The 12,817-nt window shown below is 51.5% G+C and overlaps 2 protein-coding genes across 2 annotated transcripts in view; one reads left to right on the forward strand and one right to left on the reverse strand.

The window, feature by feature from the left end:
- arid1b (AT-rich interactive domain 1B) overlaps window positions 1-6,212 on the forward strand; it is a gene marked incomplete at both ends in the record, with an annotated part of 63,689 nt that extends 57,477 nt beyond the window's left edge. The window contains 8 exons of the mRNA XM_084439710.1: window positions 808-946; window positions 1,281-1,456; window positions 1,869-2,013; window positions 2,122-2,238; window positions 2,446-2,530; window positions 2,704-3,472; window positions 4,042-4,172; window positions 4,371-6,212. Coding sequence (XP_084295836.1) covers window positions 808-946; window positions 1,281-1,456; window positions 1,869-2,013; window positions 2,122-2,238; window positions 2,446-2,530; window positions 2,704-3,472; window positions 4,042-4,172; window positions 4,371-6,212 — 3,404 coding nt within the window. The remainder of the gene's footprint in view (window positions 1-807; window positions 947-1,280; window positions 1,457-1,868; window positions 2,014-2,121; window positions 2,239-2,445; window positions 2,531-2,703; window positions 3,473-4,041; window positions 4,173-4,370) is intronic.
- Window positions 6,213-6,818: 606 nt separating this feature from the next.
- On the reverse strand, window positions 6,819-12,543 carry tmem242 (transmembrane protein 242; the record flags this gene model as incomplete). Its single annotated transcript, XM_084439982.1, has 4 exons — window positions 6,819-8,591; window positions 8,945-9,082; window positions 11,703-11,803; window positions 12,453-12,543. 4 exons carry the CDS (start codon window positions 12,541-12,543, stop codon window positions 8,487-8,489), a joined length of 435 nt encoding a protein of 144 aa, XP_084296108.1. The 3' UTR covers window positions 6,819-8,486.
- Window positions 12,544-12,817: the final 274 nt, after the last annotated feature.

Raw genomic sequence — 12,817 nt, forward strand, 5'->3', positions numbered from 1 at the left:
GGGAGGGAGGGAGGGAGAAGGGGGGGAAGATGAGGAGGAGGGGGGGGGGTTGGGGGGTAGCGTGAGAGGGGAGAGCTGTCAGGCGGCCAGCAGCAGGACCCACCCCCCCCTCCCCCCCGCCACCGCCTCGGGGCAGCGCGGTGATGTCAGAAGAGGAGAGAGAGAGAGCTGTCAAGCAGTGGGGGGAGGGATTCCCCCAGAGAAGAGTAATAGGGGAGGAGGGAGGGATATAAACAACACTGACCTCAGTCTGACCTACTTCCCCACCACAGACAGACCAGTGAGGCAGCAGTTTTTTTTTCTTTCTCTCTCTCTCTCTCTCTCTCTCTCTCTCTCTCTCGGGGGGCGGAGGGGGGGTGGGGGGGGGTCACATGAGTTCATACGCTGAGAGAGAGAGAGAGCCTGGCTGAACCTCTGCATTGTTTACTTTTGAAGTTCAAACACGTGGCGGCAGGCGGAGGATCAAGCAGTAGTCCTCCTGGATAATGGTCTCTCTCTCTCTGTCAAACATTCAGATTCAGATTTTTATTATGATGTTATGTCTTAATTATGTTCGGGGTTCCCTTTTTCCCTTCTTTTTTCTCCTCAAATATAACGCTACCCACGACAAGAGGACTAGAAACACGTGCGGACCGTATCTTCCCTATCACCAGGACGGAAGGCCCTCTCTGATTCCATTGCCTCGACTTGATCACTTCCTGTACACTGCACCTTCTCTGTCTCCCACTGGTATCGCCAACCGAGGCGTTGTCTCTGCTCTTGCTCATCTTCGGTGTGAAATTGAAGGCCCCTCTCTCTCCCCTCCAGCCAACTCGGGCTCTCTCCAGGGCCCCCACACCCCCCAGTCCACCGGCAGCAACTCCATGACGGAGATGCCAGTCGACCTGAAGCCCCCCACCCCTGCAGCCCCCCCCCATGGCCAGATGACCCCGCAGCCCGGCGGCCGGTAGGGAAGCGTTCAGAGCATACTGTGTGTGTGTGTGTGTGTGTGTGTGTGTGTGTGTGTGTGTGTGTGTGTGTGTGTGTGAAAAAGTCTGTATATACAGAACACGTATGGCTATAGCCTTCCTCACACACATAGCCCTCCTCACCGTGTGTGTGTGAAAGAGTCTATATATACAGAACACATATAAGGCTATAGCCTTCCTCACACACATAGCCCTCCTCACCGTGTGTGTGTGTGTGATGGTGTGTGTATCTCTGTGCCAGTGAAAGAGTTCATAGTACACAACAACACACACATGCACTGCATCCCTCACCCCCACGTCTTGCTCTCCCAGGACCAGCGGTGGGATCAGCGTGCAGGACCCGTTCTCTGAGGGGAGCGACCCGGCCTTCCACAAGCGCGGGCCCATGCCTCCTGGCGCCCCCTACCAGCAGGGAGGAGGCACCGCAGACCCAGCTATGAGGATGCAGTATGAGGCCAACAAGGACCCCTACGGAGGACCCAGGAAGGGTGAGGGCTTAGGAATACCTACTGCTTTACCAGGAGACCCTCTCCTCTCATACTGAAGCCACCCCCATTGACTATTGTCAGTGCTGGGTTTGATGAGAAATAAGGACTAGTGACATGTAAATAGATTAATTGTACATGTCAGACTTATTCTTTGCCGTTTGAGCGACTGACGGCTTCTTAGCTGTTTATACAGTGGATATCAACATCCGCTTGTTCTTGCTTCCTTTGATGATCTATCCTTAGACTACGCTGCCCTCCAGTGTTCGAAATTATGTACTACATCATTGCCTGTGTTCAAAATAATGTGCTACATTGTTGCCAGAAACAGAATATCATCTCTGTCTGTCTATCTTTCTCTCTCTGTCTCTCTCTCTCTCCCTCCCTCCCTCCCTCCCTCCTTCCTGGGGTCCAGGTGGCAGTGAGTCCTACGGGCCAGGCCAGATGCCCAGCGGTGCCGTGCAGGACGTGTACCCCCGCGGCCCCCCAGCGGGAGCCATGCCAGGGATGGGCGTGGGCCCGCGGCCGCAGTACCCCTACGGGCCCGGCTACGACAGGAGGTGGGCCCTCTCCCTCCCCTCCCCGCCGCGACGCCCGCGTGACAGAGGAATCCGTTTGAAGTGAATCTGTGTTTCATTTACCTTCTCTCTTTATGTCCAAACCAGCAGACCAGACCATGCGATGGGTCCAGAGGGGGGCATGGCTCCCCCCGGAGGTCAGAACAACATGGGCCCTTCCAGCAATGACCCCAGCATGTACTCTGCCAACAGATACCCCCATCAGAGGTAAGAGTCATCAGAGAGAGTGTGTCTGCGTGCGTGTGTGTGGGGGGCGGGGGGTAAGGTTCGAAACTTGTGTGAGAGAGGGGGAGAGAAAGAGTGTTTGTGGGAGCAAGAGGTGCAGAGTTAAAGCAATGTAAGCCTTTATCTTCTCAGCGCTCTTCAGTGTGTGTGTGTGTGTGTGTGTGTGTGCTTGTGTTCTCTCCTCCGCAGGCACGGACATGACGGTTACGGACAGCAGTTTCCGCACGGCATGCCCTACGGCTCTCACCAGCCCGGCATGTACCCCCAGCAACAGGTCAGCCTCCAGCCCCTAGGGGGCGCTCCGCCACAGCTGTACATTGGACAATCAATGGCTGGTTTCTGGGTAGAATCGCATAGTTCGCTGTGCGCGAGAACGTCGCAAGGGCGTTTTAACCGCGTGGTTTTAGCGCTACCAGGTTAAATACGCCCTGTTGTTTTACCCCTCAGGGTTATAAGAGGCCCGTGGAAGGGATGTACGGTCCGCCGGCCAAGCGGCACGAGGGCGAGGCCTACGGGATGCAGTACGCCGGGCAGCAGGCCGACATGTACGGGCAGTACGGGGGAGGTTACATGGGCCCAGAGCGCAGGCCCATGCAGGGCCAGTACCCCTACCCCTACAGCCGAGAGCGCATGCAGGGACCCCCTCAGCACGGCATGATGAGCGGCGGACCCCCACCCCCCCCCTCCTCCTCCTCCTCCAGCTCTGCGGGCTCCGGAGAGTGGCCCAGGACAGACATGGGCTACCCCTACCCAGGCAGGCAGGGCCAGGGGCCCCCGTACCCCGGCATGGGGCGCGGGGACGACCCCGAGGGCAGGGGCGGCGTCCCCCAGCAGGACGGCCAGTGGCCCGGCCACCCGGGCCAGCGCCAGCCCCCATTCCCGCCCCACTCCGCTGCCGCCGCCTCCGCCATGCCGCCCCGACAGCCCCCCTCCTCCTACCAGTCCAGCGCCGCCATGTCTAACCACATCTCCAGAGCGCCAAGCCCCTCCCCCTACCCCCGGCCGATGGGCGGCTCCCCGTCCCCCAGCAACGGCCACTACCTGGCCTCCATGAAGAAGGCGGGGATGCCCGGGGTCATGCCAGGTGCCCACGGCGGAGTAATGCCAGGCCAGGCCATGCCGCCCGTCCACAGAGAGATCATCTACCCCCCCGGCTCGGTGGAGGCCACCCAGCCCCAGCTCAAACCCCGGCGCAGGCTCACCTCCAAGGACACGGGTAGGGATACCAGTCTCACCATGAACTACGTAACGTGACAGTCCAGCACTACAGAGGACTATTGCTGCGTTCCTTTTGAATCAAAGCTACGGATTTGGCACCGAGGACGAAGTCTATCCCATTTGAATGCGTTCCAGAAACAAAACATGAGAAACCCACTTTCGCACTCTCTTTATAGATTTAGGCTTTGTTAGCAATACCAGTTGATAACAACGAACTATGCTATTTTGCGCATACGAATTTCGTAGCCACAATCTCTACTGATGGACTGATTTAATGAAATGACACAGAATAGCCAATGACAAGTCTTATTACAGCTTTCACTTATTGTTGATCACCATCTTGATCGACATCAGCAGCTGACATTGATGAAGTCAGGGTCGATTTTTTTAATCCCGAGTAAAATGGCGGAAATCGCGAGATCAGGTGACGTATTTGATGACAATTTTGACGTTGAACGCGGAAATCCCCACGTTTCCGATACAAAAGGAACGCAGCATACTGTATGTATGTCCCCCTCCTCAGCTGTGTGACCTATGAACCCTCCCCTCCCCCCCCACCCCTCACAGGAACACCCGAAGCCTGGCGTGTGATGATGTCCCTGAAATCGGGCCTGCTGGCCGAGAGCACCTGGGCTCTGGACACCATCAACATCTTGCTGTACGACGACAGCACCGTGTCCTCGTTCACGCTCACACAGGTCAGACCACATCTCCGTTACGATTCGCCCCGGCCGCTCTCAGAAGAGGGGGGTCAAATGTCCAGAAATAGGTCGGCCTGCCTTCCTTAGCCGCGGTTGTGCGCCCTCTCCCTGTTAAGTTTCTCTATGGGGGTCTGGCAGGTGAAGCTCGTGTGTTGCAAGTGGTTTTGTTTCAAGCTCGTCCCGGTGTTTCCCCAGATGCCCGGCTTCCTGGAGCTGGTGGTGGAGTACTTCCGGCGCAGTCTGATCGAGGTGTTCGGGATCCTGGAGGAGTACGAGGTGGGCACCGAGGGTCAGAGGACGCTGCTGGGACCGATCGCCGACCCCCCAGAGGAGACGGAGGAGGAGGAGAAGGAGGAGGAGGAGGAGCCACCTGCCGCTCCGGAGACCGACAGCCAATCGGAGGACGAGCAGAGGGACGGCAAGTCGGAGGCGGGGATGGAGGTGTCCGGCAGAGGCGCAGAGGAGGCGGCCCCGGAGGAGAAGGACAAGGAGCCGCCGGCGGAGGTCGCGGCGAAAGAAGAGGAGGAGGAGGAGGGGGAGGAGGGGGAGGAGGATCGGAAGGGGACGGAGGAGGAGGGAGCGCCCGCGGACCAGGCTGAGGCCCCGCCCCCGTCCGCCGAGCCCCGGCCCAAGCAGGCCAGCAGATACGACCGGCTGCCCCTGAGGGTGGAGGAGAAGGACAAGGAGGAGGACCTGGTGGAGGAGCGCTCGGAGGAGCTCGGCCTGCCCCGGGGCTTCACCAGCGGCCTGCTGCACTGGGAGGCCGGGGGCGGGGACTCGACGGTGCACATCCAGACCCACTTCGAGCGCCGCACCGGGGAGAGCCACCTCCCCAAGCCTCCCACCGGGGGGGACAGGACGGAGGAGCAGGGGAGGGAGGCGGAGCAGGGAGGTGCCGAGGAGGAGGACGAGGAGGGAGCGGAAGGAACCGCGGGCGTGACGGCCACCGTCGACGACGTGCTGAGCGCCCGGCCCGGCTCCCTGGCGACGGCGGAGGAGGGCGGCACGTTCCCGTTCGGCGGCTGGAGGGCCCGGCGCCGCGTCACCCTGCTGGAGGACGAGCCCCGCTGCTGGGACGAGGCGCCGCTCTCCACGGCCGAGCCCTGGCAGGACGCGCTGGCCCGCCGCTGCATCTGCGTCTCCAACGTGGTCCGCGGGCTCTCCTGCGTCCCCGGCAACGACGCAGAGATGTCCCGCCACCCGGGCCTGGTGCTGGTCCTGGGGCGGCTGGTCCTGCTGCACCACGTGCACCCCCGGCGCCGCCGGACGCCGCCCAGCTACCAGCGGGAGGAGGAGCAGGGGCGGGCCTGCAGCAAGGACGAGTGGTGGTGGGACTGCCTGTCAGCGCTCCGGGAGAACACCATGGTCACGCTGGCCAACATCGCCGGGCAGCTGGACCTCTCCGTCTACCCAGAGAGCATCTGCCTGCCCATCCTGGACGGCCTGCTCCACTGGATGGTGTGCCCCTCGGCCGAGGCCCGGGACCCCTTCGCCACGGCCGGCAGCTTCTCCTCGCTCACCCCGCAGAGACTGGCGCTGGAGTGCCTGTGCAAGCTGACCATCCAGGACAACAACGTGGACCTGCTGCTGGCCACGCCTCCCCTCAGCCGCCAGGAGAGGCTGTACGCCACACTGGTGCGCCACGTGGGCGAGAGGAAGAGCCAGGTGTGCCGCGAGATGGCGGTGGCCGTCCTGTCCAACCTGGCGCGGGGGGACGGGGCGGCGGCGCGCGCCATCGCCCTGCAAAAGGGCAGCGTGGCGACGCTGATCGGCTTCCTGGAGGACAACGTGAGCATGGCCCAGTACCAGCAGAGCCCCCACAGCCTGCTGCACCCGGCACCGCAGCCCGAGCCGCCCAGCGTCAACATGATGGGCCGCGCCGCCCGGGCCCTGCTGGCCATGGCCAAGATGGAGGAGAACCGGCCCGAGTTCGTGCTCTACGAGAGCCGGCTGCTGGACATCTCCCTGTCCTCGGTGCTGAACTCCTCAGTGGCGGCCATCATGTGCGAGGTGCTGTTCAAGATCGGCCGCTCGTGACACGCAGGCACACAGGGGCCTGGGGGGAGGGGGGGGTTCGGTTCAGGAGGGGGACGACTCGGCCATCGGTGAACAAGATGTACTAGGCGGTATTATATTTTTATTTAAATAAAAGAACACAAAAAAAATGTTTTTACATACAAATGAATATATATAGAGTATATATAGCTCCTCTGCTCCATCCACAACTTTCTTTTGGGATGTTTAAGTAATTTTAATACAAATATTTAATACCTGGTATTTTAAATTTTTTCTATTCTTTTAATTTGGTGGGGGTGGGGTGGTGTAATTTGTTTTAACCAAAGTTGACATCAGATTACAGAGAACGCTTTAGTTTTTGGGTCCCTCTAGCTCTTTTAATGTTTTGTAATTGTATGTGGCTGTTATTGTGTGGGGGTCTTTTTGTTTGGCTGTTTTATGTTTTTTGGGGGGGCGAGCAGATTTATTTAAAATGTGAGACATGTTGTAGATAGACCTTGCCATGTGTTCAGATAAAACACTGACTCTTTACTCAGAATTGACCCTATTGTGCAATAGGATTTAGTTGGCTTGTTTGGGGGGGTGGAGGGGGGTGGGGCGGGGTTAACAAATGTGAATTACTTTTGACCACAGACGATTTGACCATCAGTATTGCATAACCATACCAGTATGCGTGCAAGAGAGTGACTCATCCTGTTCAACTCTCTTGGCCCCTTTTATAACCATAGCAACAGCCAGGTAAACTCTTCATGACTTCCGCCAATCTCTGTATATAGAAGTTGTACATTCAACAGCCCTATTTGTCTTTTTTCCTTCAGGAGCTGTGGTATAAATAAAATTGATGGTAGCTCATTATTATAATGGTCATAGTAATTATGAATACTGCTCATTTGAATTATGAAAATAGAGTTAATCTCTTCAAATGGGGATGTATTTAAAAAGGTGCATTATGGTCTATGATCCAGGTCTGTTAAGGACAGTTGAGATGACACTCCTTGGATAAATCATGTCTGAAAAATGTATTTAGATTGTACAGCTCACAGAACAAAATGGGCAGAACTGTATTGCAGAATGTTGAAAATGACATCATGTGACTTAAAACAGTTAACAAATGTAAAGATATCTTACGTATAGGTCTCATCCCCTTTAATTTGATGAACATTGTTTATTCAATATGAAATCTTTATACAGTACTATATGTTCCACATGTTAAGAATAAATGTACATGAAATCTGGTTGAGCACTGTGAAGGATGCTTTTGACCCTTTATTTGACCCTGGGAGGCATGATGTGTGGGTGTATACCGACACTAATGTAGCATTACAAATACAGCATGTACAGCAGCACCCAAGTAAATGGGCCACCACGTAAGCTCATCAGACATGATTTTATTTAGACTATATCTCAGGACCACAATGGGAACAATTCTCGCTGAATAGCTTTTCCTCTCAGAGGTCGGCTGGGAGTTCAGCTAGTCTGGTACAGCACACCACGTTACAGCTGTGGTGTCGCCATTTGCATGACATCGTCCTCAAATGTGATTATGTGGGCTAAATGTGTACGAAAACATCAGGGGCAGTCACAAGCACATTTGGTGCTGACGCACACACAGGAGTATTTTTACACTGCTCGTTACGTGACTAGCCAAGGCGGTTTAAGATAGCTCCAGCCTGCTCTTTGATGTGATGGCTTTCAGCCAACACCCACAGAAGGAAAGGGCGTTAGAGTGGATGATGAATTATTTGGGTTCACATTAACCATGTGGAACATAGACACCGAGATTCATGCAGTTACATAAGGAGAAAAACTTGACAAGAAAGACATTCACGCATCGCCCGTCAACCTCTTCGCTAGGCAAGTAAATTCATCCAGCCGTAGTGACTCAAATGGGGGATGAGATGAATGCAGTTCACCCAGCACCTGATGTCTGATCACGAAGGCGCTGCATATGACTCAGTAAAGTCAAGGGCTGTCGGGGAGCTTATGAATTCCTAAACCATAAATAACGTGTGCCCAAGATATCTTCTGATATCAGTCATAATCATCAGATTATGGTGGTTCTCAGTTGGGTTGTTGGTCTCTCTCTGACAGCGATGCTCTTTATGACTGTCAGTGGATATGAGGTACGGTCCCCATGGCTGCTTCACTTTGCCAATACAGGGGAACAAGAGAGAGAGAGAGCCCATGGAGTTCCTTTCACTCTCGCCCTGTTCATACTTATTGTCTCAAGTCACAGTGGCGTGTTAATCACAGCAGCCCAGGGCCCAGAAGCACTGGCAGGGCAGGCGGTCCACTTCATTTGGACTCGAAGATGGAATCCCACTCTGTATCGGCTTGTGTCTCCTCGTTTTTAGGGATAGTTGGGAAGACTGACTGCATTGTCTGTCTGAACTCTGTTAACTGAGAAAAGAAGATGAGTTGTATTAATGGTGCGTTCGTTTGTGGTCGGAGGTGGCAAGTCGCAAGTGGCAAAATACCTACCTCCGACCTGTGTGCAGTTACCTTGTTATATCTAGTGCATTCGAGCAACTGAGGGCTGAGAAACATCTGAATTTGCGACGAGGAAGTGCGAGTTCATACTGTGTTTTATTTAATCATTCATAGTAGCAAGACGCAATTTGCCACCTCCCAGTTATAAACGAACGCACCATAAGCACATACAATTCAATCTGTTACACGTGTTCACTTCATGTCATACTGCCTGATGGGGCGATACGTTCATTTTGGGAGAACCTTGGCAGTGAAATACATACACTATGGACTCCCATGGCCTTCCAGACGGCGAAGCTGAGCAGGCCCACACCACACCAGGCGTAGAGCGAGCCCCAGCCCAGGGCCCTCAGCGCCAGGGAGGCCCCCGATTCCGGCACAGCAGCCGTGGCCATCACACCCTGGAGGAGACACACACACATAAAATCTGGTTTCAAATAGATGCAACCCCTTACTTAATTACACTTCTTAATGCAGTTACTCTCCCTTTTTTTTTTTTTTTTTAAATGGCTTACTCATTAGATTAGCTATTATTAGGATTTGGCAAGACTGGCTGCTTTCCTTGGAGGGCACTAGAGGCCTGAGGAGAGCATCTATTAGAAGTGTCAAAAACACTTCTCTCCAATGGATTTCCCCTTGTTCGTTATCGGGCAGCTTTTCTCTCAGGAATGGGTCCACAAGATTTTTTTTTGTCTTAAGAGTCTGTTACCCAGTATGCTCATGAAAAAAAACAATCACTTTTTCGCGCCGACTTGCCACTTCCAGGAAATAGCCACAATTTGACAACACTGTAAACAAGTCATGTTTTATCCGTTCCTCAAATTCCATGTGACATACATACTATCTACCCATCTGATCGGGTCATGGGCAAAGTTTCCTTGATGCTTCTCTGCTGAGTGTCCCTCAGCCACTGCGACCACAACCGCATGCCTCTCCACACTCAATCTAATTTAACCACTTTACAAGGCATATTTGGCAGAGACTGATGTTTACAAAGATGGGCCTGTGACATAAAAACAAACAAAGGCCCCACTATGTGGTCCTTCTAAGTCGATCTTTAAAACAAATAATGTTGGAATCTGTGTGTTTATACAGTTTTATTGTTTATACAGTTTTAAGATTTCCAAGTCTCTTGAAAGGAAAAACATTTTGCATAAAAACAACTTTCACCTCTAGAAGACAGTTATAAAACAGCAATATAAAAATGGAAGCATTCTTTCATATTCAACACTGACTATGCTGCAAAGATTTTATAGGATGTGCTACTGCAGCCTGGGGGCTATCTGTGCAAAGCATAGCAGCAGCAGCAGCTGACCTGTGCTGTTACAAAGTGGTGCAGGTTTATCATCTTAGCTGAGCAATCATCTTAAAGATAGTCCTTTTTCACAGGGTGAAGGCTAGTTCTTTTAAACGCAGAGGCCATTTAGGGTTAAGTTAGAGTTCGGTTTATGGTTAGGGTTAAGTTTAGGGTTGGTTAGGTTAAGGTCAGGGTTAGATTTAGGGTTGGAGTTATGGTTTGACCTGTCTCTGCATTTGTGAAGTAGCCACTACCTTTTTCACACACCTTTTTCACAGCAGCCATTTTGACATGTCAAAGCAGGGTAAACACAGGTGTCATTAATAACATTAATTATGGCTCTGTTCCATTTGGCTGACACACTGACCATAATTAATTTGATCAATTGCACCTGTGTTTAACCTGCCTAATCTTGATTTGCATTGGTCTATCTCATGCTACGAACTGACACACAAGAACGGGCAAACACCATTTGAAAATGAATATCTGTGAGTGTTTTTTCAGTAAAATAGCTAACATACAGACAGGAAGGCAATATAATTATATTCTACCTCAGACCTATCTCTGGTCCAGGGTGTTAGACAGCTCTCGCTAATGCCCTGTCAGGGACCATACATTTCTCCATTCGCTTTTTAAGCAGTGCAGCCGCTTCTATTGGTGACGTTTCTGTCCGCTCGTAGCAAGAGATTCCGTTAGTAGCATGGAGTTCCATTTTTAGCATGAGATTTAATACCATTACAGACCAGTGGAGGGCAGATCTCAGAGATCACGTGATCAAGATGGCGAAGCCAGGCTTGTGGATATGTGCTATTTAATTGCAAAAAAGTGCTTTTTATATAAAAGGTGGGGGGTGGAAAGTGAAGCCGCCTTGGAGAAAATACTTTGATCATTCGAAAACCGTCTTCACTTCGGTGAATAACAAAAGATATGATCTACGTATGTAGATACGAAGAGCAGATTGAGTGAAAAAAGCGAATGGAGAGAAATGTGCGTCAGAATAGCCAGAAATGCCTGCTGGCCTGGCATACTGCAAAATACGACCGGATGTAGAAGGATATCCTGGTATTTTTGCCATACTAGATGTGGCATACTATGTATTGGGATATATACTACATCCTTTTTGGCATACTATATACTACTGTAGTATGGAAGTAGCCTGGGGCCAATTTGCTTTGCTGTTGTGGTTTCCAGTCTATGTGAATACTGTCCAAAAACAGGCCTACCCATGGACCTACAAGGCAAGAACTTCTGGAATAGGCTACTTCGTTTGGTATGTCCATGTTTTATTCTAATTTGTAGCAACTGGCGAGACTATGCTGCTCGATTCGGCATGTGTGTGACAGGATACCAGTGTGCCCTAGACTGGAAACCAAGTGAATAGAAACTCTCCCCCGAGGACACCAGGCTCTCCCCCGATGAGAGCCTAGTGACGCGAGGCTAGTATGGAAGTATGTGATTCCAAACCCAGCCCGGATCTAAATTGCAAAGGAAATGGCCCTATTTTATAACCCCACGCTAGAGCCCGCCTACTCCAAAACTGGATCCAGCGGATCCAACCTCGCCCTAGACCTGCCTTAGACAGGATCTAGAATAAGCCAATGGCCCCAGATATGGTCCCTGACAGGGCGTTGGAGAGAGTTGCCTCACTAACGCCCTGGACCAGAGCTCCATGCTTGATTTTGATAATCCAATGGTTACCAATGTAATTATGTAGCTAACCATACCTTGTTAAACCAATCTGGGCTCTTTTTCTTAGCCAATGCTAATGTTGAGCCAAATCCTGCTATCATTCCAGCAGATGCCACAGTCGTCAGGAAAGCTGCACCTGAGGAAAGTCACAGTGGGACACGTAAGAACTGTAGTCAGTTAAGGTTTTTTAAAGGATTTTCCCATATGCAATGCATCATCAATAAGCTAGCTAAATCATTTAAGTTGACTAGAGTGTACTGTTCCACATACCTGCATGGCACACACACTGCACTCACTGTACATAACACCACTCACCCACCACACTACACTCTGCACACACACTGTACATACCGTACACTCACCACAACCCATTCTGTATATAGTACGTATACTGAACTTGTGCTTCCCCTTGTATTTGTATTTTTAACAGTATATTGTAATTTGTACATTGTACACTGCACGTTGTTGCACTTTTTTTTGTATTTGCACTGTTTGTACTGTTTTGCAATGTCATGTCTTTGCACTGTCCTATCCTGTCGTCTACAACAGCGCATGTCTTAACCCTCGTCAAATTCCTAGTATGTGTGAACCATATACATGGCAATAAACAGATCTTGACTCTTGAGTATACAGCAGTACATAGCTGTTCCTGTCCTTGCAACTATGAGTTAGCTAAGGGCTAGCTAACAAGTTAGCTGTGATGAAATAACAACAGAGAACGCGACATGCAATATAATCAGGGTAAACATTGAAACAGTCGTGCATTGAAAGAAAAAAAAACTTGCCTTTAAGTAATTGCATTTTAGCGTCATCGTCATGTTCGTTCACAATTGTGGCATTGACATTCAAACTCGTGTTTTCCTTCTCAGCTGTCATTTTGCTTTCGTCCGTCAACGATAAGATTCCGGTATTAAAAACAATCAGCCGGAACCAAACGCATTATTAATACAAGTGTCAATTTTGTGAGAGACCACCGTTTTGAAGTCTGTTCTTATTGTAATTGTCGTGCATTTTCGTGCCTGGATATTTATTCCAATTAGAAATGTGTTTACTGAATTATATTCAAACCACAGAATAAAGAGCGCTTGCACTAGACGTTCTGAAGCATGTGAGTGGGTCTACTCGTTTTGTAAACCAGCGTTCGCCAATG

This window comes from Borostomias antarcticus (genome assembly GCF_949987555.1).
Source record: "Borostomias antarcticus genome assembly, chromosome: 6".
NCBI lineage: Eukaryota > Metazoa > Chordata > Actinopteri > Stomiiformes > Stomiidae > Borostomias > Borostomias antarcticus.